General features: G+C 46.0%; 1 protein-coding gene across 1 annotated transcript in view; it reads right to left on the bottom strand.

Annotated features, from left to right (window-relative positions):
• The window catches only part of LOC142251102 (cytochrome P450 2G1-like), a 38948-nt gene extending 15771 nt beyond the window's left edge, over positions 1-23177 (bottom strand). The window contains exons 1-5 of the mRNA XM_075323614.1: positions 22851-23177; positions 13551-13713; positions 2501-2650; positions 2036-2196; positions 456-632 (exon numbers count right to left, since the gene is read on the bottom strand). Of these exons, the coding sequence (XP_075179729.1) occupies positions 456-632; positions 2036-2196; positions 2501-2650; positions 13551-13713; positions 22851-23030 (831 nt within the window). The 5' untranslated portion in view covers positions 23031-23177. The remainder of the gene's footprint in view (positions 1-455; positions 633-2035; positions 2197-2500; positions 2651-13550; positions 13714-22850) is intronic.
• Positions 23178-24736: the final 1559 nt, after the last annotated feature.

Genomic DNA, 24736 nt, shown 5'->3' with positions numbered 1-24736 from the left:
GGCAATGAGGAAGGAAGGAGGTGGGCAGCATGTTACGGCCGCTCATCTCCGCCCCTCCACTTCTAATGGGTGGCTACTTAGTGACGCCGCTGTGACACCGAATGAACCGCCCCCTTAGAAAGGAAGCGGTTCGCCGGCAACAGCGACGTCGCTAGGCACGTAAGTCCGTGGGACGGCTCCTAACGATTTTGTGCGCTACGGGCAGAGATTTGCCCGTGATCCACAAACGACAGGGGCGGGTACGCTCGCTAGCGATATCGCTAGTGATATCGCTGCGTGTAACACCCCCTTTAGGCCCTGCTATTTATTGGACTATCATTGACCAAATAATCTCTATTAACAGTATATTGCATACGTACAGGTATCTTGATTAACCTTTTCTATTTAATTTTTTACTTTAAGTTTTACAAACTAATCAAAATTAAATTTACAGTCTTTTTCCATTGTCCACTTACTTGCTTCATACGGAGGAGAAAGCAATCAACATAATCTCGAGGGCAAGCTGGATCCAGTGTCTTTTGGTGGCTCCTAACTGATTCTTTCACAGCCTCTTCAAGTGGTTTGAGTAGACTAAATATTTTTTTGTGGGGCCCGGGTAAATAATGCATGATTCTAGGAAAGATATCGTATAGCTGCAAGGAAGAAAATAAAATTGCAGATGAAATACGAACAAACCTAGATACATTAACTAATTACTCACAAAAACTTGACCAGACTTCTATGTACTGACCAATGTGTAGACTGTCATCGACAACCATTGCACAAGCCACTCTACAGTATTCAGAAGAATCTAGGACCATCCTGTTATTTGTTACAGTAGATACTAGAATTCTGGCCTTCATTGCAGGTTGAATGTGTTGCATTTACAAAGTAGCTGCTGGCTGGTCGAGCACGGTGAAAGAAATACTTAGTAAGCCAGGTCAGAATCAGAGAGATTGGAAGGACAAAATAGCAACCAATAGCCAGGGGGGGAAATACTGAGTCTGAGAACTGGATCCCAGACAGTAACAATAGGCACAGAGAAAGTCAGAACGTAATAGGGTGAATCAAAAATGGCATCCAGGGATTATTTAGATATACTATCTGGATATACTAATAGATTACAGAATGCACCTGAGTCAACAGTGTGATGCAGCAGCAAAAAAGGCAAATACAGTTCTGGGATGTATTAACAGAAGCATAGAGTCTAGATCATGTGTGGTAATTATCCCCCTCTACTCTTCTTTGGTTAGACCTTATCTTAAATATTGGAGCAAATTCCAGAGAAAAGCCCCAGTATAGTAACCAGTCTACCAAACATTTCTTATGAGGAACAATTACAGGATTTGAGAATGTTTAGCTTCCAAAAAAAGAAGATTGGGAAGAGACTTAATAGCTGTCTACAAATTTCTGAAGGGCTGTCACACTGTAGAGGGATCGGCACTATTCTCATTTGCAAAAGGAAAGACTAGAAACAAAGGGATGAAACTTAATGGGAGGAGACACAGTTTAGATATTAGAAAAAACCTTTTGACAGTGAGGGTGATCAACGAGCGGAACAGGCTCCTACCAGAGGTAGTGACTACTCAGATGCCCTTCATTGGCAGTCTTGAAAAAGAGGCTGGATAGACATCTGTGTGGGATGATATAGTGAATCCTGCATTGAGCAGGGGATGGGACCAGATGACCCTAGAGGTCCCTTCCAACTCCTGGAAGTTCATTGACCATTGAACCTTCCCTTGTTCTCTTATCGACCCCATTAATTGGCTAATTATCCCTCAACAAACTATGGCAATGACATATGCTGCTTGTCTTCAAATGTAAGCACCCCCATACCTCATCCCTGCAACTAGTGACAGGGTGGTGGTACCTGCAGTAGGGGAAACTGATTATTATTTAACAAAGATTTGCAAAAGTAGAATCATAAGATGATAATAAAGCATAACACAGTTGTTACAAGAACCATTGGGCCATGCATGTAATTATGGACATGTCAAGTCCTCCAGAATGAGAGACCCTCCTTGATGATTTTATAATTACAAAATTCCATTCTCACCTGTCCCCAGATGGATGAGACGAGTTCAAAAGCATCATGAGTGTCCTGGAGAAATCTCTGCCACTTCTTGTCATCATAGCTATAGCGTGTTCCAAATACTATGTTTGCAATGACATTAGAAGTTGCAAACGTCAGAACTTTGTTGGGGTAAGCAGGCTGCCCTAAAAGAAGAAATAACCTTAGTTTCGAATGTAATGTTTTAGTTTGGCAGTAATTTATCATGGCGAACAACATACTGTACAATACATCAGAAAACAGATTGTTCGTTTACGAAAAACTACTGCATAAGGCAGAAAAATGTCTAAAATGTTGAGATTTGGAAACTTCATGTGCCCGTGGTCTACCCATGCAATTCTTCTCTAAAATTGAGAAATGTATTCTTGGTTCCAAGATTTCTGTCTTTACTACTTTAACCTTCTACATAAAGGAATGTTCTTAACAACTGTGTATTAAAAAAAACCCTACCGTTTAATGTTTTGAAGTGATCCACAAGGTGCTTTGCCTCCTCCTGTAGAGGTTCTTCCAAACTTTTCTTTCCCATTCCAAAATCTTTGAGAGTCGTGAGAGAAAAATGTCTTAGTTGACTCCAAGTTTCATTATTGGAGAGCGCCAATCCTTAAAAGAAAAGGACAGATATGGTTCAATTTTCTAATTAAAATGTCTTTTTTTGCTTCTTAGCTCTAGGTACAAGAGATGTCGCTACTGTAAGGAAGAAGAAGTTAAGGTCCCGGATGGGAGAAATGTGTCATCGAGGTGGCTGGCCTCAGTGATCTAAGTCCCAGGAGAAAATGCAGGAGTAACAAAAGGTTACTGAGATGGTTTTATTTTGACTTTGATTGATTTTGGACTTTGGGTCTGGGATTTCGGAGCTACCAATAGAGACTGGGTGGGAAAGGCCGCTCGCATACTCCAGTCTGGGTCTTACAGGCCTTATGACATGAGCTGGGTTAGCTCAGTAAGGTGTGTTGAGCTGAAGCTGAAGAAAGACACTTCATGGTGGATACTCTATGTCAGAGGCTAAGAAGTGCCTGTGACAGCAAATTCGAGAGACTGATTTCTTTTTGACTTACCCAAAAAGAAAGGACTGTTTTGTTATTGATTTGTTCTGAAGAAAGCTGTGTTCCTTTTTAGAAATAAGAGTTTATAAAAGACAATAAACTTTACTTTGTTTTTTTTTATATTAAACGATGTGCCTGGTGCCTGGGTGTAACAGCATGGCAGGGGGCGCTGTGGTCGTGGCCTGTGTCATGTCTGGGTGCGACCCCCACACATGTATGGGGTGCGTTCACTTACTTGCTGCAGTGGATGCCTCGGCTTCTTCTCCTCTTTGGGATCCGGTTCAAGCAAGGAGACGCCACAATGGGTTTCTTTTCAACGTAACCCTTACTTTTCTACTACAATAAAGTCAAACTCTTCTTTTCTCTGTGCACTCCACCTGCACTGTACTAATTCTTCTTAAGGCGGCGTTACACGGTACGATATATCGAGCGATATGTCGTCAGGGTCACGGAATTCGTGACGCACATCCAGCATCGTTAGAGATGTCGTACCGTGTGACACCTCCGAACGACTGTTAACGAGCACAAATACTCACCTTATCATTGCTCGTTGACACGTCGTTCATTTTCATAATCTCGTTTCTGCTTCTGCGTGCCGGTTGTTCGTCGTTCCTGAGGCAGCACACATCGCTATGTGTGACACCCCAGGAATGACGAAAACAGCTTACCTGCGTCCCGCCGGCAATAAGGAAGGAGGTGGGCGGGATGTTACGTCCCGCTCATGTCCGCCCCTCCGCTTCTATTGGGTGGCCGCTGTGTGACGTCGCTGTGACGCCGAACGTTCATCCCCCTTCAGGAAAAGGATGTTCGCTGCCGACAGCGGCGACGTTAGAGAGGTAAGTACGTGTGACGGGGGTTTAACGACTTTGTGCGCCATGGGCAATGAATTGCTCGTGATGCACAAACGACGGGGGCGGGTGCGATCGCTCATGCAATCACACGATATATCGTCCCGTGTAACGGGGCCTTTGTTCTCCTTATGGCTGCGATTCTATCAGCAGATTGGCATTCTCATTGAACTGTTCTCAGGGTCCCGCATACCCCCATAATCGCGCAGCAGTACTTCCGACAATGGGGACCTGCCAATAGGGGGACCAGTCCGACCTCTGCACACCGCACACCTTTCTCCTTAGGCAGCCATCTATTTCTACTTAGCTTCTTCCTGTACCAGGTACTTATCCCCCTAAGACCCCTCTCAGGGGCTAAATATTTTCCTTAACCCCTGGTGTACTTACTGTGGGATGCAGCTGAGATCCCCAGCTCTGCCATCCACACAGGCCGGCATTGAGGTCCTGCACAGGCGCACTTTTATCTGCCGTGAGCAGGGCACATCAAAGTATTGTAGTGCACCTGCGAAGGACCTCAATGCCAGCGCATGTGCATGACGTAGGACATGTCATGCACCCAGGCTTTAGAAGAAGGAGAACAGAGATGGCCAAAAGAGAAGGCGCCGGTACCGGAAAAAGGAGACACCCATCCAACCAGTCTGCACTGCACCACCCCCTAGGTGAGTATTATAAAGTGATTCTTATATTCTACACAGTGGCCTGGCTCTTATGTACAGCATGTTAGAATGCTGTATATAAGACCCTACTGGTGGTGGCCGCGGCTTATAGTCACCAAATCTGGTGACAGGTTCCCTTTAAAGCATTATGGTCGGTGTCTTCAGGGGGAGGTTTTCCTACGCCAACCACCTTCTTACATGGGCATGCCCAAGCGGGTACCAGAAAGCCAAAACTCCTAAATTACAAAGAAATCAGTATTGTACCTACCATTGCTAGCCTGTCTACTGTTGGCTAAAAAAAGTTTGTTTAAAAGAACTGAAGTCCTCAGTGGTTGATACCTTTTAATGGCTAACTGAAAAGATGGTAATAATAGCAGCTTTTGAGACTACTCATGTCTCTTCATCAGGCATGGTATAACACAAAATCTGAAGAGTCACATATTTATACACAACAGGACACAGAATAGTGCAGTGAAAAAACCCCCCAAAAAATAAACAAGTCCTGTGAAGCAGAACTATCACTATGGCAAGGGGGCAAACTGTTGTGGCCATAAATATTGTTGTAGTCCATGGATAAGCAGTGTGAAAGTTTCATTGTCCTATGATTGAGGTCCGGTCCAGGCTGTGATGCCCCCCCCCCCTCCCCACCCCACCACCGGATGCTCTGAAGAGCACATTTCTTAATTGATACCTCTTGTAATCACCTACAATCCACATCTGGAGGTGTTTAGAGGAGCTGCACGGAAACTACAACCATTACTGCCAAAAGATGTCAGATTAAAATCTATTTTTCCAGATCCCCCACTTCTGTGTTTTAGGCAGCCCCCGAATCTAAGAGGCATCATTGTCAGAAGCTCCCTGTCCTCTCCAACAACAACAGGAACATTTCCCTGCAACCAGAAAAAATGTTAGACCTGTCCATTTATATTGACAACGGACAAGATAAAGATTCCCAGATCACTTCAGGACTACAAGATCCCAGGTACCTTCAGCTGCACCCCAACCAATGTGGTGTACTTAATTATATGTACCAAATGTCCAACTGGAGGTCTGTATGTAGGGGAGACAGGACAACAGCTCAGGACAAGGATGAATTCTCACCGCCACACAATTAGAGAAAAAAGGATGGATCTACCTGTGGCCAATCATTTTTGTAACTCAGACCACAGCATCATGGACATGAAATTGCTGGTACTGAAAATTTTCTCTCCAGGACAGGAAACAAACTCTAGCGCAGCGCCACATATTAGAAGTAGCGATCCTAAAAGTTAAATGTGGATTTTTAACAATCTGTTACATATAACTTAGGATATATATGCCAGATCAGAATCCCAATTTGCAGACACGGTGTTTCGGGGGGGCTTGCCCCTCGTCAGTGCAAAGTAGGGGGGAGTCTGATCTGGCTATAAGAAGCTTTGTGGGACCACGGGGGAACACTATTCTCCTTATGGAGACTTTGCAAGCCAGTCTATGTGAGCAAGGATGGTTGACCTTAGGGAGATCAACATCCACCACTGCGGAGACACCATCACGTGTTTCTCAACGTAGTGATTCTAGAGCAATGCCCCCTGGGAAATATTCAAAGCAAGAAGGCCTGCGGAGACACCATCACATGTTTCTCAACGCTGGCAGGAAACTAGCCAGGTCTTTCACCGGGAAGGAACAACCACGGGAAGGGCAGTCTCCAGTCAAGGAGACCACCTATGCCAAACATGGTATCCATCCACAGACAGCCGTTTCGGGGTATTTGCCCCTCATCAGTGTGGAGTAGGAATCTGGCTAGTGGGACATTGCCTAGTAAAAGACTATGTGAGCAAGGATGGTTGACCTTAGGGAGATCAACATCCACCACTGCGGAGACACCATCACTTGTTTCTCAACGCAGTGATTCTAGAGCAATGCCCCCTGGGAAATATTCAAAGCAAGAAGGCCTGTGGAGACACCATCACATGTTTCTCAACGCTGGCAGGAAACTAGGCAGGTCTTTCACCGGAAAGGAACAACCACGGCAAGGGCAGTCTCCAGTAAAGGAGACCACCTATGCCAAACATGGTATCCATCCACAGACAGCCGTTTCGGGGTATTTGCCCCTCATCAGTGTGGAGTAGGAATCTGGCTAGTGGGACATTGCCTAGTAAAAGACTATGTGAGCAAGGATGGTTGACCTTAGGGAGATCAACATCCACCACTGCGGAGACACCATCACGTGTTTCTCAACGCAGTGATTCTAGAGCAATGCCCCCTGGGAAATATTCAAAGCAAGAAGGCCTGTGGAGACACCATCACATGTTTCTCAATGCTGGCAGGAAACTAGCCAGGTCTTTCACCGAGAAGGAACAACCACGGGAAGGGCAGTCTCCAGTCAAGGAGACCACCTATGCCAAACATGGTATCCATCCACAGACAGCCGTTTCGGGGTATTTGCCCCTCATCAGTGTGGAGTAGGAATCTGGCTAGTGGGACATTGCCTAGTAAAAGACTATGTGAGCAAGGATGGTTGACCTTAGGGAGATCAACATCCACCACTGCGGAGACACCATCACGTGTTTCTCAACGCAGTGATTCTAGAGCAATGCCCCCTGGGAAATATTCAAAGCAAGAAGGCCTGCGGAGACACCATCACATGTTTCTCAACGCTGGCAGGAAACTAGCCAGGTCTTTCACCGGGAAGGAACAACCACGGGAAGGGCAGTCTCCAGTCAAGGAGACCACCTATGCCAAACATGGTATCCATCCACAGACAGCCGTTTCGGGGTATTTGCCCCTCATCAGGGTGGAGTAGGAATCTGGCTAGTGGGACATTGCCTAGTAAAAGACTATGTGAGCAAGGATGGTTGACCTTAGGGAGAGCAACATCCACCACTGCGGAGACACCATCACGTGTTTTTCAACGTAGTGATTCTAGAGCAATGCCCCCTGGGAAATATTCAAAGCAAGAAGGCCTGTGGAGACACCATCACATGTTTCTCAACGCTGGCAGGAAACTAGCCAGGTCTTTCACCGGGAAGGAACAACCTTGGGAAGGGCAGTCTCCAGTCAAGGAGACCACCTATGCCAAACATGGTATCCATCCACAGACAGCCGTTTCGGGGTATTTGCCCCTCATCAGTGTGGAGTAGGAATCTGGCTAGTGGGACATTGCCTAGTAAAAGACTATGTGAGCAAGGATGGTTGACCTTAGGGAGATCAACATCCACCACTGCGGAGACGCCATCACGTGTTTCTCAACGCAGTGATTCTAGAGCAATGCCCCCTGGGAAATATTCAAAGCAAGAAGGCCTGTGGAGACACCATCACATGTTTCTCAACGCTGGCAGGAAACTAGCCAGGTCTTTCACCGGGAAGGAACAACCACAGGAAGGGCAGTCTCCAGTCAAGGAGACCACCTATGCCAAACATGGTATCCATCCACAGACAGCCGTTTCGGGGTATTTGCCCCTCATCAGTGTGGAGTAGGAATCTGGCTAGTGGGACATTGCCTAGAAAAAGACTATGTGAGCAAGGATGGTTGACCTTAGGGAGATCAACATCCACCACTGCGGAGACACCATCACGTGTTTCTCAACGCAGTGATTCTAGAGCAATGCCCCCTGGGAAATATTCAAAGCAAGAAGGCCTGCGGAGACACCATCACATGTTTCTCAACGCTGGCAGGAAACTAGCCAGGTCTTTCACCGGGAAGGAACAACCACGGGAAGGGCAGTCTCCAGTCAAGGAGACCACCTATGCCAAACATGGTATCCATCCACAGACAGCCGTTTCGGGGTATTTGCACCTCATCAGGGTGGAGTAGGAATCTGGCTAGTGGGACATTGCCTAGTAAAAGACTATGTGAGCAAGGATGGTTGACCTTAGGGAGATCAACATCCACCACTGCGGAGACACCATCACGTGTTTCTCAACGCAGTGATTCTAGAGCAATGCCCCCTGGGAAATATTCAAAGCAAGAAGGCCTGTGGAGACACCATCACATGTTTCTCAACGCTGGCAGGAAACTAGCCAGGTCTTTCACCGGGAAGGAACAACCACGGGAAGGGCAGTCTCCAGTCAAGGAGACCACCTATGCCAAACATGGTATCCATCCACAGACAGCCGTTTCGGAGTATTTGCCCCTCATCAGTGTGGAGTAGGAATCTGGCTAGTGGGACATTGCCTAGTAAAAGACTATGTGAGCAAGGATGGTTGGCCTTAGGGAGATCAACATCCACCACTGCGGAGACGCCATCACGTGTTTCTCAACGCAGTGATTCTAGAGCAATGCCCCCTGGGAAATATTCAAAGCAAGAAGGCCTGCGGAGACACCATCACATGTTTCTCAACGCTGGCAGGAAACTAGCCAGGTCTTTCACCGGGAAGGAACAACCACGGGAAGGGCAGTCTCCAGTCAAGGAGACCACCTATGCCAAACATGGTATCCATCCACAGACAGCCGTTTCGGGGTATTTGCCCCTCATCAGTGTGGAGTAGGAATCTGGCTAATGGGACATTGCCTAGTAAAAGACTATGTGAGCAAGGATGGTTGACCTTAGGGAGATCAACATCCACCACTGCGGAGACACCATCACGTGTTTCTCAACGCAGTGATTTTAGAGCAATGCCCCCTGGGAAATATTCAAAGCAAGAAGGCCTGCGGAGACACCATCACATGTTTCTCAACGCTGGCAGGAAACTAGCCAGGTCTTTCACCGGGAAGGAACAACCACGGGAAGGGCAGTCTCCAGTCAAGGAGACCACCTATGCCAAACATGGTACCCATCCACAGACAGCCGTTTTGGGGTATTTGCCCCTCATCAGGGTGGAGTAGGAATCTGGCTAGTGTGACATTGCTTAGTAAAAGACTATGTGAGCAAGGATGGTTGACCTTAGGGAGATCAACATCCACCACTGCGGAGACACCATCACGTGTTTCTCAACGCAGTGATTCTAGAGCAATGCCCCCTGGGAAATATTCAAAGCAAGAAGGCCTGTGGAGACACCATCACATGTTTCTCAACGCTGGCAGGAAACTAGCCAGGTCTTTCACCGGGAAGGAACAACCACGGGAAGGGCAGTCTCCAGTCAAGGAGACCACCTATGCCAAACATGGTATCCATCCACAGACAGCCGTTTCGGGGTATTTGCCCCTCATCAGTGTGGAGTAGGAATCTGGCTAGTGGGACATTGCCTAGTAAAAGACTATGTGAGCAAGGATGGTTGACCTTAGGGAGATCAACATCCACCACTGCGGAGACGCCATCACGTGTTTCTCAACGCAGTGATTCTAGAGCAATGCCCCCTGGGAAATATTCAAAGCAAGAAGGCCTGCGGAGACACCATCACATGTTTCTCAACGCTGGCAGGAAACTAGCCAGGTCTTTCACCGGGAAGGAACAACCACGGGAAGGGCAGTCTCCAGTCAAGGAGACCACCTATGCCAAACATGGTATCCATCCACAGAAAGCCGTTTCGGGGTATTTACCCCTCATCAGTGTGGAGTAGGAATCTGGCTAGTGGGACATTGCCTAGTAAAAGACTATGTGAGCAAGGATGGTTGACCTTAGGGAGATCAACATCCACCACTGCGGAGACACCATCACGTGTTTCTCAATGCAGTGATTCTAGAGCAATGTCCCCTGGGAAATATTCAAAGCAAGAAGGCCTGCGGAGACACCATCACGTGTTTCTCAACGCTGGCAGGAAACTAGCCAGGTCTTTCACCGGGAAGGAACAACCCCGGGAAGGGCAGTCTCCAGTCAAGGAGACCACCTATACCAAACATGGTATCCATCCACAGACAGCCGTTTTGGAGTATTTGCCCCTCATCAGTGTGGAGTAGGAATCTGGCTAGTGGGACATTGCCTAGTAAAAGACTATGTGAGCAAGGATGGTTGACCTTAGGGAGATCAACATCCACCACTGCGGAGACACCATCACGTGTTTCTCAACGCAGTGATTCTAGAGCAATGCCCCCTGGGAAATATTCAAAGCAAGAAGGCCTGCGGAGACACCATCATATGTTTCTCAACGCTGGCAGGAAACTAGCCAGGTCTTTCACCAGGAAGGAACAACCACGCGAAGGGCAGTCTCCAGTCAAGGAGACCACTTATGCCAAACATGGTATCCATCCACAGACAGCCGTTTCGGGGTATTTGCCCCTCATCAGTGTGGAGTAGGAATCTGGCTAGTGGGACATTGCCTAGCAATGTCCCACTAGCCAGATTCCTACTCCACACTGATGAGGGGCAAATACCCCGAAACGGCTGTCTGTGGATGGATACCATGTTTGGCATAGGTGGTGCCTAGCAATGTCCCACTAGCCAGATTCCTACTCCACACTGATGAGGGGCAAATACCCCGAAACGGCTGTCTGTGGATGGATACCATGTTTGGCATAGGTGGTCTCCTTGACTGGAGACTGCCCTTCCCGTGGTTGTTCCTTCCCGGTGAAAGACCTGGCTAGTTTCCTGCCAGCGTTGAGAAACATGTGATGGTGTCTCCTCAGGCCTTCTTGCTTTGAATTTTTCCCAGGGGGCATTGCTCTAGAATCACTGCGTTGAGAAACACGTGATGGTGTCTCCGCAGTGGTGGATGTTGATCTCCCTAAGGTCAACCATCCTTGCTCACATAGTCTTTTACTAGGCAATGTCCCACTAGCCAGATTCCTACTCCACACTGATGAGGGGCAAATACCCCAAAACGGCTGTCTGTGGATGGATACCATGTTTGGCATAGGTGGTCTCCTTGACTGGAGACTGCCCTTCCCGTGGTTGTTCCTTCCCGGTGAAAGACCTGGCTAGTTTCCTGCCAGCGTTGAGAAACATGTGATGGTGTCTCCGCAGGCCTTCTTGCTTTGAATATTTCCCAGGGGGCATTGCTCTAGAATCACTGCGTTGAGAAACACGTGATGGTGTCTCTGCAGTGTTGGATGTTGATCTCCCTAAGGTCAACCATCTTTGCTCACATAGTCTTTTACTAGGCAATGTCCCACTAGCCAGATTCCTACTCCACACTGATTAGGGGCAAATACCCCGAAACGGCTGTCTGTGGATGGATACCATGTTTGGCATAGGTGGTCTCCTTGACTGGAGACTGCCCTTCCCGTGGTTGTTCCTTCCCGGTGAAAGACCTGGCTAGTTTCCTGCCAGCGTTGAGAAACATGTGATGGTGTCTCCGCAGGCCTTCTTGCTTTGAATATTTCCCAGGGGGCATTGCTCTAGAATCACTGTGTTGAGAAACACGTGATGGTGTCTCCGCAGTGGTGGATGTTGCTCTCCCTAAGGTCAACCATCCTTGCTCACATAGTCTTTTACTAGGCAATGTCCCACTAGCCAGATTCCTACTCCACACCGATGAGGGGCAAATACCCCGAAACGGCTGTCTGTGGATGGATACCATGTTTGGCATAGGTGGTCTCCTTGACTGGAGACTGCCCTTCCCGTGGTTGTTCCTTCCCGGTGAAAGACCTGGCTAGTTTCCTGCCAGCGTTGAGAAACATGTGATGGTGTCTCCGCAGGCCTTCTTGCTTTGAATATTTCCCAGGGGGCATTGCTCTAGAATCACTGCGTTGAGAAACACGTGATGGTGTCTCCGCAGTGGTGGATGTTGCTCTCCCTAAGGTCAACCATCCTTGCTCACATAGTCTTTTACTAGGCAATGTCCCACTAGCCAGATTCCTACTCCACACTGATGAGGGGCAAATACCCCGAAACGGCTGTCTGTGGATGGATACCATGTTTGGCATAGGTGGTCTCCTTGACTGGAGACTGCCCTTCCCGTGGTTGTTCCTTCCCGGTGAAAGACCTGGCTAGTTTCCTGCCAGCGTTGAGAAACATGTGATGGTGTCTCTGCAGGCCTTCTTGCTTTGAATATTTCCCAGGGGGTATTGCTCTAGAATCACTGCGTTGAGAAACACGTGATGGTGTCTCCGCAGTGGTGGATGTTGATCTCCCTAAGGTCAACCATCCTTGCTCACATAGTCTTTTACTAGGCAATGTCCCACTAGCCAGATTCCTACTCCACACTGATGAGGGGCAAATACCCCAAAACGGCTGTCTGTGGATGGATACCATGTTTGGCATAGGTGGTCTCCTTGACTGGAGACTGCCCTTCCCGTGGTTGTTCCTTCCCGGTGAAAGACCTGGCTAGTTTCCTGCCAGCGTTGAGAAACATGTCTCCGCTGGCCTTCTTGCTTTGCAAGCCAGTCTGACTGGGTGCTAGTAAGGGGACTTATAGCTGCCATGCCCCTCTGCAAAATATTCAAATTTTCTCTCCAGGAGAGGAGACAAACTCTAGCGCAGCGCCACCTATTGGAAGTAGCGATCCTAAAAGTTAAATGTGGATTTTTAACAATCCGTTACATATAACTTAGCATATATATGCCAGATCAGAATCCCAATTTGCAGACAAGGTGTGGAATTTCAAGTCCCAAAGAGACAGGAGAGTCTGGGAGTACAAACTTATGATGACCTTTGACACATTCAGAGCAGGAATGAATGTGCCTCATGGATTTATATCTTTTTACATCAATTAAGAAATGTGCTCTTCAGAGCATGGGGGGTGGGGGGGGGGGGCATTGGGGCTTCCCAGCCAGGACCAGACCTCAATCAGAGGACAATAAAACTTTCACACTGCTTATCTTTGAACCACAACAATATTTATGGCCACAACAGTTTGCCCCCTTGCCATAGTGATAGTTCTGCTTCACAGGACTTGTTTTTTTTTTGTTTTTTATTCACTGCACTATTCTATGTCCTGTTGTGTATAAATAGGTGACTCTTCAGATTTTGTGTTATACCATGCCTGATGAAGAGACCTGAGTAGTCTCGAAAGCTTGCAATTATTACCATCTTTTCAGTTATTAGCCATTAAAAGGTATCAACTACTGAGGACTCTCAGTTCTTTTAAACAAACTTTTTTTTATCTCTACTGGCTAACACGATACAAAGATATATTTTACTGTTGGCTATAAACTTACCTCCATTGTGAAATAGATGATCAAAAATTGGTAAAGTGCCTCGATTAGAAAAAGCATCTCCCAGTTCAACCAGTGCCTCCTTTACTGCCTGATATCCAGTCAGAACCACCGTAGGTCTTGAGCCAAAGTACAAAGTGTAAACGGGACCAAACTTCTCAGCCAACTGTGAAAGTATCAGAGACCTCCTTAGAAGATATATATTTGTTTTTTGACTATTGCATGTTTTAGCACTATGCGCAGTGAAAGGAGTTGAAAACCAAAGAAAAAAAGACAGATAGTCCAATATATGAAAGAATGTATATTTTTATGAATGGCTCAAAAGAAACACCCCATATCCAGAGCATAAATTCACATGAAACACTATAGGCTATACAATAAAGTCATATCATGTGCACGGTATATACAGTATATGTAATATCACCGTATATACAGCAATCACAGCATAGTCAATAGTAAATCAGTATGAACACATAGAATGCAAAACGGATGGAAGGAATCGAGGTACAGGAAAAATATGCATAATGTCACTATGTATATACATTCGCTGACAGAAGTTCTGTCCCTTATCCATGTTATGTAAATGAAAGCTATTACCTGACTTTAAATTCATCCATTGGTTTTATAAATTACTCTTTTTTAAAGCTGAAGTCCTCCCAAATTTGGTTTAGGTTATGGAAATAAAGTTGCTGCAAAGCTGAAATATTGATCATTTAATGAACACAGAAAGGTCAGATTTTGGCAAGACAAAAGTTTTGTCGCCTTGTCGTATAATGCACCCAATCCTAATTTACATCCTCACCTGTGCTCCCTAAATGATCGGTTAATTAGTGGGTGTGTCTAAAGAGAAACCCAGCACCCCAGACCTTCACTTGAACTACAACTTGACCTCTGACAACATGCCAAAAATCCACCCTGTGACCTAAGCCTTGATTATCTAGAGCAGAGGTTCCCAACTCCAGTCCTCAAGGCACACCAACAGTGCATGTTTTCAGGATTTCCTTAGTATTGCACAGGTGATAATTTAATCACCTGCAAAGGTACTGAATCCAACACCCTTGCAATGCTAAAGAAATCCTGAAAACATGCACTATTGGTGTGCCTTGAGGACTGGAGTTGGGAATCTCTGATCTAGAGGTTGAAGACAAGATCCACTGCAGAGGTGGCTGGCACCTTTAATGTGTCTCAGCATCGAGTACAAAGAAAAAAAAAAAGATTTTAATAGACTGGAGATGTTTTTGACAAGCCAAGGTCCGGCAGACCCCGCAAGACAACTGCTCAGGAGGAACGTTTGTTGGTTAGAAAATCCAAAGCCAGGCCCTCTTCCACTGCAGCAGAGCTCCAAAAGGCCTGGTCACCTCAAGTCCCTGTGTCAACTAGAAAAGTTTGTAGGATTCTGTCTCAAAATGGCCTCCATGGTCGAATCAGTGCCCAGAAGCCAGCACTAAAGAAAAGGCAATTAAAAAAACGTATGGCATTTGCCAAGTCCCACAGCCTGCTAAACAGATGGACGCTGGAAAAGTGGCAGAAGGTGAATTTCTCTGATGAATCTTCAGTTGAATTACACCACAGGTGCCGCAAATACTGCAGGAGACCTACTGGAGCCCGTATGAATCCAGAAAATAGTTAACTTTGGTGGTGGAAAGATCATGGTCTGGGTCTGGGGGTGTGTGAAACATTTTCAAGGTAGAAGGCAATATCAATAGCCTAAAATATCAAGAAGTATTAGCTACCTCTTACATTCCTCATCATAAAATGGGTCAAATTCTGCAACAGGATGGTTCTCCATCTCATACATCCATCTCTGCAACAAAGTTCCTCCTGGCAAAGAAGATCAAGGTGCTCAAGGACTGGCCAGCCCAGTCACCAGACATGAACATCATTGAGCATGTTTGGGGTAGGATGAAAGAGGAAGCTTGGAAGACAAAACTAAAGAATCTAGATGAACTCTGGGAGGCATGTAAGACTGCATTCTTTGCTATTCCTGATGACTTCATCAATAAATTGTATGAATCATTGTTGAACCGCATGGATGCAGTCCTTCAAGCTCATGGAAGTCATACAAAATATTAAATATGGCTTTAATAGCACCACAACTTCATTCACCAATGTTATGCAACATAGCTTTGTATTAGAAGTTAATTATTTGTTTGAATTTCACATACTTTCTGTGGGCGACAAAACTTTTGTCTTGCCAAAATCTGACCTTTCTGTGTTCATTAAATTATCAATATTTCAGCTTTGAAGCAACTTTATTTTCATAACCTAAACCAAATTTGGGAGGGTTTCAGCTGTCAAAAGAGTAATTTATAAAACCAATGAATGAAATTAAAGTCAGATAATAAGCTTTTATTTACATAACATGGATAAGCAACAGAATTTCTGTCAGGGACTGTATACATTTTAAGTCCCCACTCAGCCTACTACATAATGCAAGTATGGTGCCCCTGCGGCTTCAGGCACCACAGGGTACTGCATCTCACCCGAGGTGCAGTATTCATCTCGGATACGGATGAGATCATCGCCGGTAAACCACCACAACACATCCAACACACAACTAGGGAGCTCTATCACTGGGACTGGGCTAGGGTAGGTGCCATGGGGGGCCATAACGAGGTATTGGACCTCTTGCCCACTAGTTCAGCAACCCGGAAGGCAGGGCACCTGCAGGGGAAGTGAGGAGCTACAGTGCCTACAAGTAGTATTCAACCCCCTGCACATTTAGCAGGTTTACACATTCGGAATTAACTTGGCATTGTGACATTTGGACTGTAGATCAGCCTGGAAGTGTGAAATGCACTGCAGCAAAAAAGAATGTTATTTGTTTTTTTATTTTTTTTTTTTTAATTGTGAAAAGTTTATTCAGAGGGTCATTTATTATTCAACCCCTCAAACCACAAGAATTATGTTTGGTTCCCCTAAAGTATTAAGAAGTATTTCAGGCACAGAGAACAATGAGCTTCACATGTTTGGATTAATTATCTCTTTTTCCAGCCTTTTCTGACTAATTAAGACCCTCCCCAAACTTGTGAACAGCACTCATACTTGGTCAACATGGGAAAGACAAAGGAGCATTCCAAGGCCATCAGAGACAAGATCGTGGAGGGTCACAAGGCTGGCAAGGGGTACAAAACCCTTTCCAAGGAGTTGGGCCTACCTGTCTCCACTGATGGGAGCATCATCCGGAAGTGGAAGGCTTATGGAACTACTGTTAGCCTTCCACGGCCTGGACAGCCTTTGAACGTTTCCACCCGTGCCAAGGCCAGGCTTGTCCGAAGAGTCAAGGCTAACCCAAGGACAACAAGGAAGGAGCTCCGGGAAGATCTCATGGCAGTGGGGACATTGGTTTCAGTCAATACCATAAGTAACGTACTCCACCGCAATGGTCTCTGTTCCAGACGAGCCCGTAAGGTACCTTTACTTTCAAAGCGTCATGTCAAGGCTCGTCTACAGTTTGCTCATGATCACTTGGAGGACTCTGAGACAGACTGGTTCAAGGTTCTCTGGTCTGGTGAGACCAAGATCGAGATCTTTGGTGCCAACCACACACGTGACGTTTGGAGACTGGATGGCACTGCATACGACCCCAAGAATACCATCCCTACAGTCAAGCATGGTGGTGGCAGCATCATGCTGTGGGGCTGTTTCTCAGCCAAGGGGCCTGGCCATCTGGTCCGCATCCATGGGAAGATGGATAGCACGGCCTACCTGGAGATTTTGGCCAAGAACCTCCGCTCCTCCATCAAGGATCTTAAGATGGGTCATCATTTCATCTTCCAACAAGACAACGACCCGAAGCACACAGCCAAGGAAACCAAGGCCTTATTCAAGAGGGAAAAAAATCAAGGTGTTGCAGTGGCCTAGTCAGTCTCCTGACCTTAACCCAATTGAAAACTTATGGAAGGAGCTCAAGATTAAAGTCCACATGAGACACCCAAAGAACCTAGATAACTTGGAGAAGATCTGCATGGAGGAGTGGGCCAAGATAACTCCAGAGACCTGTGCCGGCCTGATCAGGTCTTATAAAAGACGAATATTAGCTGTAATTGCAAACAAGGGTTATTCCACAAAATATTAAACCTAGGGGTTGAATAATAATTGACCCACACTTTTATGTTGAAAATTTATTAAAATTTAACTGAGCAACATAACTTGTTGGTTTGTAAGATTTATGCATCTGTTAATAAATCCTGCTCTTGTTTGAAGTTTGCAGGCTCTAACTTATTTGCATCTTATCAAACCTGCTAAATCTGCAGGGGGTTGAAGATTCTTGTAGGCACTGTATGTCACACAGCATTCAGTTAGCCCCAGGCGCAGCAAGCACCAGGTCAGACTCAGGAGAGATGTCGTAATGTCGTAAAATACTTCACAGAATGGGGCCCGTAGTCAGGAGCTGGAAGGTCAACCTGGGTTCTTAGGAAGAATGGGGATCCCAGGGTTTGCGGGGAGTGCAGCAGACACCTGTGACCCGTTCCACAGCCCAGGAGCTGGGGTAGAGGGAAGACCACTGGTAAGGACACACAGAAGGAAACACCAGCTTTGACCTCTGAACTCTCTAGGATCGGCTGGAGCCCATCACAGCGGAGCACGGCACTCCAAAGGCGGTGTTATTCCAGTGAGTAAAGAACTTGAACTGCACCCTCTGTGTTGTCCCGTTATTGCCGGCGCTCTCATCATCGCGTCCCTGCACCATAGGCGACTACAACTCCCAACATCCTCCCTGGGGCCTAGCTCTACCTGTGGAGAGCTGCAACACTCAAGCTGTGTCATCATCTGCCTCAGAAGAGAGACTTCCCGCAGCGGCATCTAATAACTGGTCGCATACCACAGGTGGCATAACTACTCCCATCATCCCCATCCCCATCTTTATTGACACCGCCGGGGTCATGGAAGTGGGCCTGTGACAACCCAAATCGACACGTAATGGTGATGAGTAACCCCGTGGGCACGTCACAAACATCACATGCACATGGACAAAAAAAACACCACATGCTCACCTTGCTACCTTTTTCTTGGCGCTCTTCTCCGGTCTACAGTGCACTGACGTCCATTTAGCACATGCGAAGATGTGACATCATCGTGTCTGCTGTGTCTCACGCTGACTGTTGGAAGACAGAGCAAGCGGCACTGTTCTCTATCAATGTGTTCAACTCTCTCTACATCCTGTGGATGCAAATATCGATGATATCAGAAAGCAAGGTAGACGGGCAGTAGATGTGTAGCCCATGGTCCACTGTTTTCAGACCTTCGGCTGTCTCCATCCACGGGTCGGACTAGAACAGCAAGATGGTTGGATGTGGCCCACGGGCCACACTAGGCCCAGGCCCATGTAGCATGGTCCACACTGTACTTGCAATCTGTATACCATCATGCGATATGAATTGTAATTTACAATATTTGCACTTTATGAATTGTATTTTATGGTGTGGCTGCAGTCCACATGATATGACTTTATTGTATAGCCTATAGTGTTTCATGTAAATTCATATTTTGTATATGCGGTCTGTTTTTACTTGTGTTATCCACACACCTTTCTTTTGTTTCATTCAATAAAATATACATTCTTTCATATAGTTGTTGGACTATCTGTAATTTTTTCTTTGGTTTCCAATATTAGGTATTGTACCGATCAGTCCTTTTCGGCCTCAAGTTTTCCATCCATACACCATCTTACTTTTGTACTAAAATGTACACATATAAAAAATCTTTTTGACCATACAGGTTTTTTTTTTGTTGTAAGTTTTCACTTAATCCATTTTTTGTTCATATTTAAAGGACTTGTATCATGTTCATAAATGGTTAAAATTGCAAAGTGCACAAGCACTTGTGTCTAAAACCTATTTTGACAGGGGGCAGAGCTTACACTTCCAACATTTTTGAAGCAGGACCTCCTGGTGGACAGGGAATTAATATTCAGCATAAGAAACAGTCCAGACATGAAGCTTGGATTATGTATATTTAAGGGCGGAAACATAGCCTTTCACAGGAACCAGTGTGTTCAGTTAAAAAGATTTTTTCACTTGGGCAATGGTGCAAAATTATGAATATTGGGGATTGTAACAATCAAAGATTGATGTAAAATACTGTATATTTTCAGCTTTGGATTCCCAAAGCAAGGACATACATATTTTTCATAACTGTGAGACATGCCTATGATCTCCAAATTAGTATCAGGCAGGTAGATGACAATATCTATGTCAGGTTTCCTATCTATGAACAAATAAAATCATGATAAGAAAGATGATGGTAATATCTCCCACCTGGGACCTCCAGGGGCAAACATATTGAAACAGTTGGGGATCACATACATTTCTGAAGGGCCGAGCACATCCCACAAACACCCACACCCACATCAAGTCACCAACAGGAGGTATGTGACAGTGACTGGTTATGAATAAATACAGAAAGCTGAATTGACCCATTGTTTGATGCTGAAAGGTGCACTTCGGTGTCAGATTGATCCATATTTTCTATTAGGAGAACTTTCCTCCAAAAAGAGAATAGTGCTACCCCTGTGAACACAGGTCAAGTACTTTTTTTTATCCTTTTTATTTTATGTAATTGTAAATACCCTATTGTTTTGTCCCCTTTGTAACATCTTTTGTATATTATTATTATAAACACTGCCTGCCTTTCAGATTACATATATAAAATGTAATAGCTTTGCTCTTCTTGCACTATTTTCCGCATCCCCAAAGCAATACACTACCTGCAACGGATGTCCAATCTACCTACATAAACAATTGGTGGTGGGAGCTATTATGATGCCCTGGAAAACCAGGAGTTACACAGTTTAGGTCCCTGCACAACACCAGTCCCTGGGCGGGAAAAGAGTCAGTTTGAGTTTGAGTGTTGGAGTGTAGTGAGGAGTTGAGTCTAAGAGGAGCTCAGGAGTCAAGGCCTGGAGCTTGAGCTGACAGGTGCCAGGGTCGGAGCCCTGACACCTTGGCTAGGTGGCAGATAGTAGTCAGAGCCCACAGGAGACAGGAAGACGGAGCTGGGGATCCCAGCTAGACCGGGACAGGGTAGGAGCCCGCCGGTACAGACACAAGAGAACCTTTCCGGAAACCGTGTGCACAGAGGGGGTACTCGGACCCTGAAGTCAGGACCGGCACCGACGGCCTAGCTAATTAACCGGTTGAGGGCAGGATTTTAGGTCCTGTTCCAACCTAAAGGCCGCTTTACACGCTGCGACATCGCTCAAGCGATCTCGTTGGGGTCACGGAATTTGTGACACACATCCGGTCGCTTTAGCGATGTCGTTGTGTGTGACACCTATGAGCAATTTTGAATCGTCGCAAAAACGGTCAAAATCACTCATCGGTGACATGCCCCCCTATTCTCGAATATCGCTACTGCTCGGTGTACGAAGTTGTTCATCGCTCCTGCGGCAGCACACATCGCTATGTGTGATGCCGCAGGAACGAGGAACCTCCCCTTACCTGCTGCCGCCAGCAATGCGGAAGGAAGGTGGTGGGCGGAATGTTACGTCCCGCTCATCTCCGCCCCTCCGCTTCTATTGGGCGGCGGTTCAGTGACGCTGCTGTGACGTCGCTGTGATGCTGAATGAACCGCCCCCTTAGAAAGGAGGCGGTTCGCTGGTCACAGCGACGTCGCAGAGCAGGTATGTGCGTGTGACGCTGCTGTAGCGATAGTGTTCGCTGCAGCAGCGATCACACGATATCGCATGTACGATGGGGGCGGGTTCTTTAGCGCTCGACATCACTAGCAGTTGCTAGCGATGTTGTAGCGTGTAAAGCGGCCTTAAGTCCCGAAAAGTAGACAACCACCCACCGTGAGGGATAAGGCAACCGCCAGGGCCCATAGATCTCAAGGGTCAGCGTCAGACGGGCACAGCTCCCAAGCAAAGGACCAGGAGTGGACTCCCGTGTTCCATACTGGGAAGTTCCATCAACACAATACAGAGTGCAGAGGAGAAAGGCTTTGATTATCATCTCGGGTGTGGGATCAGATACACCCATCTGCGGCAGCCGTCCACCATCCGGTTGGTTTACCACAGACATTTTACAAACAATCCCGTACAAATACATCCCCCCTTTTATTCGGAGTGTCCGCGCGACCCCCGGGTCCGGAAGACCCCTTGAGCCGTACCGTAGATCCGGACCCGAGCAGCGCAGGCTGCTGGCACGGGGGCGGCACACTAGCATATTTCCTGGATTATTGTGGAGCTGGGCAGTGACTCTACCAAGATATATATATATATATATATACATTTTCCATGAGTTGGAATCAGTCGCATATACAGTATACAATAAACTCACTGTGTTCTCCAAAAACAATGATGTTTGTGACAAATTGGTGATAGCAGTGGAATATCTGTGTGACCCCTCTGGCTGTCTAGTTGAGACTGGTGATTACATGTTTTTCATTTTTTTAGAGGTCTAAGGCTGATTTTATATTGGCTAGTGCAATTCATTGGGCCTTGGTTTTCCACCATACGGAGTACAGATACATTTACCACCATATAGTGCCTAATGATACTTATACAGTATTGAGTACCTGTTAACATCAGGTTGTGAGCTTTCTGATGCAGATATGTTTTGGGAAGTCTCGAAACTTAAACCTCAAATGCAAGTCTCTATCTTATCATATTGTATTGGAAGTGGCTTTTTGTCCTGTGTTGAGCACGTCCCATGCCAGATGAGTTAAGCCGGCACCTCCAGCTGGTGAATTTGGGGCAATATGATTAATTATGAGGTTGGGAGAGGGGGAGAAGTTGCAACAAATTCAACAGCAACAAAAATCATCCATGTCAGTAATACAACAACAACAACATAAGGTATTCTAAAAATAATGTGGTGACTACCAAGACAACAAGATCATTTTTGCCATAATCTCTTATTATGTGGTTGCTGGAGGCAATGGCTTTGTGTGAATAGTATAATTTATCTGTCATTCGGAAGTGACCATCTATTGAGATTTCACTATAAGGCAAAGACCTTCTCCTTCCTACATTTCGGGCTTCCCCAGTTCTGCTTTCAGCTCCCATGTGAACAGTGCCTTATTGCTCCCCCTTCTCTAGAGACGCAGCTTTTCGCAAGTAGAGAGTATCATGAAGACATCAGAAGTTTTTGTGGAATTTCCTCTTGGGGAAGGTCCAGGGACAGTTGTCCATTGACTAAGTTGTGCCACTAAACACATGGATTTATATTCAATTTTAGGGCCCATGGCAGCATTAGTTTCCAATATGGGCCTGTAAGTTATGGTGTTATACGACGATTATCAGATTGCAACGGACAACACAACCATTAAAGAAGACACTGATACCGATAACAGACTTACCTTTGTTAAGCATGGCATCAATCCCTGAGAATAGATCAGGAGAAAGTTGCCCAAAATCGGCAATGGGAGAGGTCCAGGGGGCATCCTTCTTCTCTCCCATAAATGTTTCCAGTAAAATAAGGCGAACGTAAAAGTAATAACACCAATCAAGATGGCCAAGGCATTCTGCGGGTCAGCCATGGCTCTGGAGTTACCTGCATCTACTTTTTGCTGTGTCTCTTTGCCTTGTATGTTCTAATATGTTGTTATACTGGGAGGTTTCATTGGATCTTCCCCAAATATTGTGAAAAAGGTTTCCTGGGGCTGTGTTCTGCAACTGGCTCTGATTAAGCAGATCTTGCTTAATGATTGAATCTTTCAGAGCAGAATGAAAAGCAGAGCAAGAATACACACGATAGCTTGGAGTTATATAATGTTACGAATGATTACTGATATGGTGGAGCCAGGCATTGGCGGGCAACTGTCCTGGCACTTTTATTTACTTCTCCAGGGTCCCTTGAGCCCTGGCATATTTTTATAAATTTACATAGCTAAGAGAGTGCCCTGTATATTAGGTCCCCGTTTGTACTCTCTTAACTAAATAGTTATATTGTCTATTGCATGAAGGGCCATTCATCCACAATGTCTCGTAGTGTGAGGTCAATGCTCCTTCCCATAATGGGAAGTTCCCAGCTATTTCTTTATAGTGAAGTAAAGTGGAATTGCATCACCACTAGAGTTGAGCGGACCCGTGCAAGTTCAAGTTTCCTGGCTTCAGCGGAACTTTAGTTAAAATTTCAGTTCGGAACCTGGACTTGCCCTGAACTTGATCCCGAAGCCCGAACCCCATATAAGTCAAGAACTAACAGGCTTGACTCGACTAACAAGTATAATTGAAGTCAAGGTTGGGCAGTTTAGCTCTCCGCTCTCATATAGCCAGCTATAAATAGGGCATTTCATGGGAATGGAGAGGGTGTTAGTTAGTTTTTTACGCAGCATCCACAAAATATTATTTTTACCACCAGTGGGAGCCATTCAGAGATGACAAGTAGCTTGCAGTGGGAAGAGCATCGAGCGTATCCCTCACTGATTTTCCAGGAAAAATATTCGAGTTCCCTATTCACTTCCATTATACTAGGGTACTGGAGTCGCACCCATCTGAGCATCCAACTGTTCTTAAAGAGAACCTGTCACCAGATTTGGTGACTAAAGACTGTGGCCACCACCAGTGGGCTCTTATATACAGCATTCTAACATGCTGTATATAAGAGCCCAGGCCGCTGTGTATAACGTAAAAATGACTTTATAATACTTAACTGCAGCAGCGATTGGGTCCTGGGTTCAAATCCCACCAAGGACAACATCTGCAAGGAGTTTGTATGTTCTCACTGTGTTTGTGTGCGTTTTCCGGTTTCCTCCCAAACTCCAAAGACATAGTGATAGGGACCTTATATTGTGAGACCCAATGGGGACAGTGTTGCCAATGTATGTAAAGCGCTGTGGAATTAACAGCGCTATATAAATGAATAAATAATAATAATAATAATAATAATATGAATACCTAAACGGTTGGTTCGGTGCAGACGGGTCAAATGGGTGTCTCCGTTCTCCGTGTGCGGCGTCTCCTCTTTCGGTCATCTTTGTCCTTTTTCTGAAGCCTGGGTGCATGACGTTTACTACGTTATCCACACTAGCTGGCATTGAGATCCTGCGCAAGTATTGTAGTGCGCCTGAGCAGGACCTCAATGTCGGACATTCTGCATGATGTAGGACGTGTCATGCACCCAGGCTTCCGAAGTAGGAGGACAAAGATGCTCGAAAGAGGAGGCAGCGGTACTGGAGAACGGAGACACCCATCCGACCAGTCTGCACTGCACCACCCCTTAGGTGAGTATTATAAAGTGATT

The sequence above is a fragment of the Anomaloglossus baeobatrachus genome, chromosome 9 (assembly GCF_048569485.1).
Source record: "Anomaloglossus baeobatrachus isolate aAnoBae1 chromosome 9, aAnoBae1.hap1, whole genome shotgun sequence".
Classification (NCBI taxonomy): Eukaryota; Metazoa; Chordata; class Amphibia; order Anura; family Aromobatidae; genus Anomaloglossus; species Anomaloglossus baeobatrachus.
This window is presented reverse-complemented; position numbering and strand designations above follow the sequence as displayed.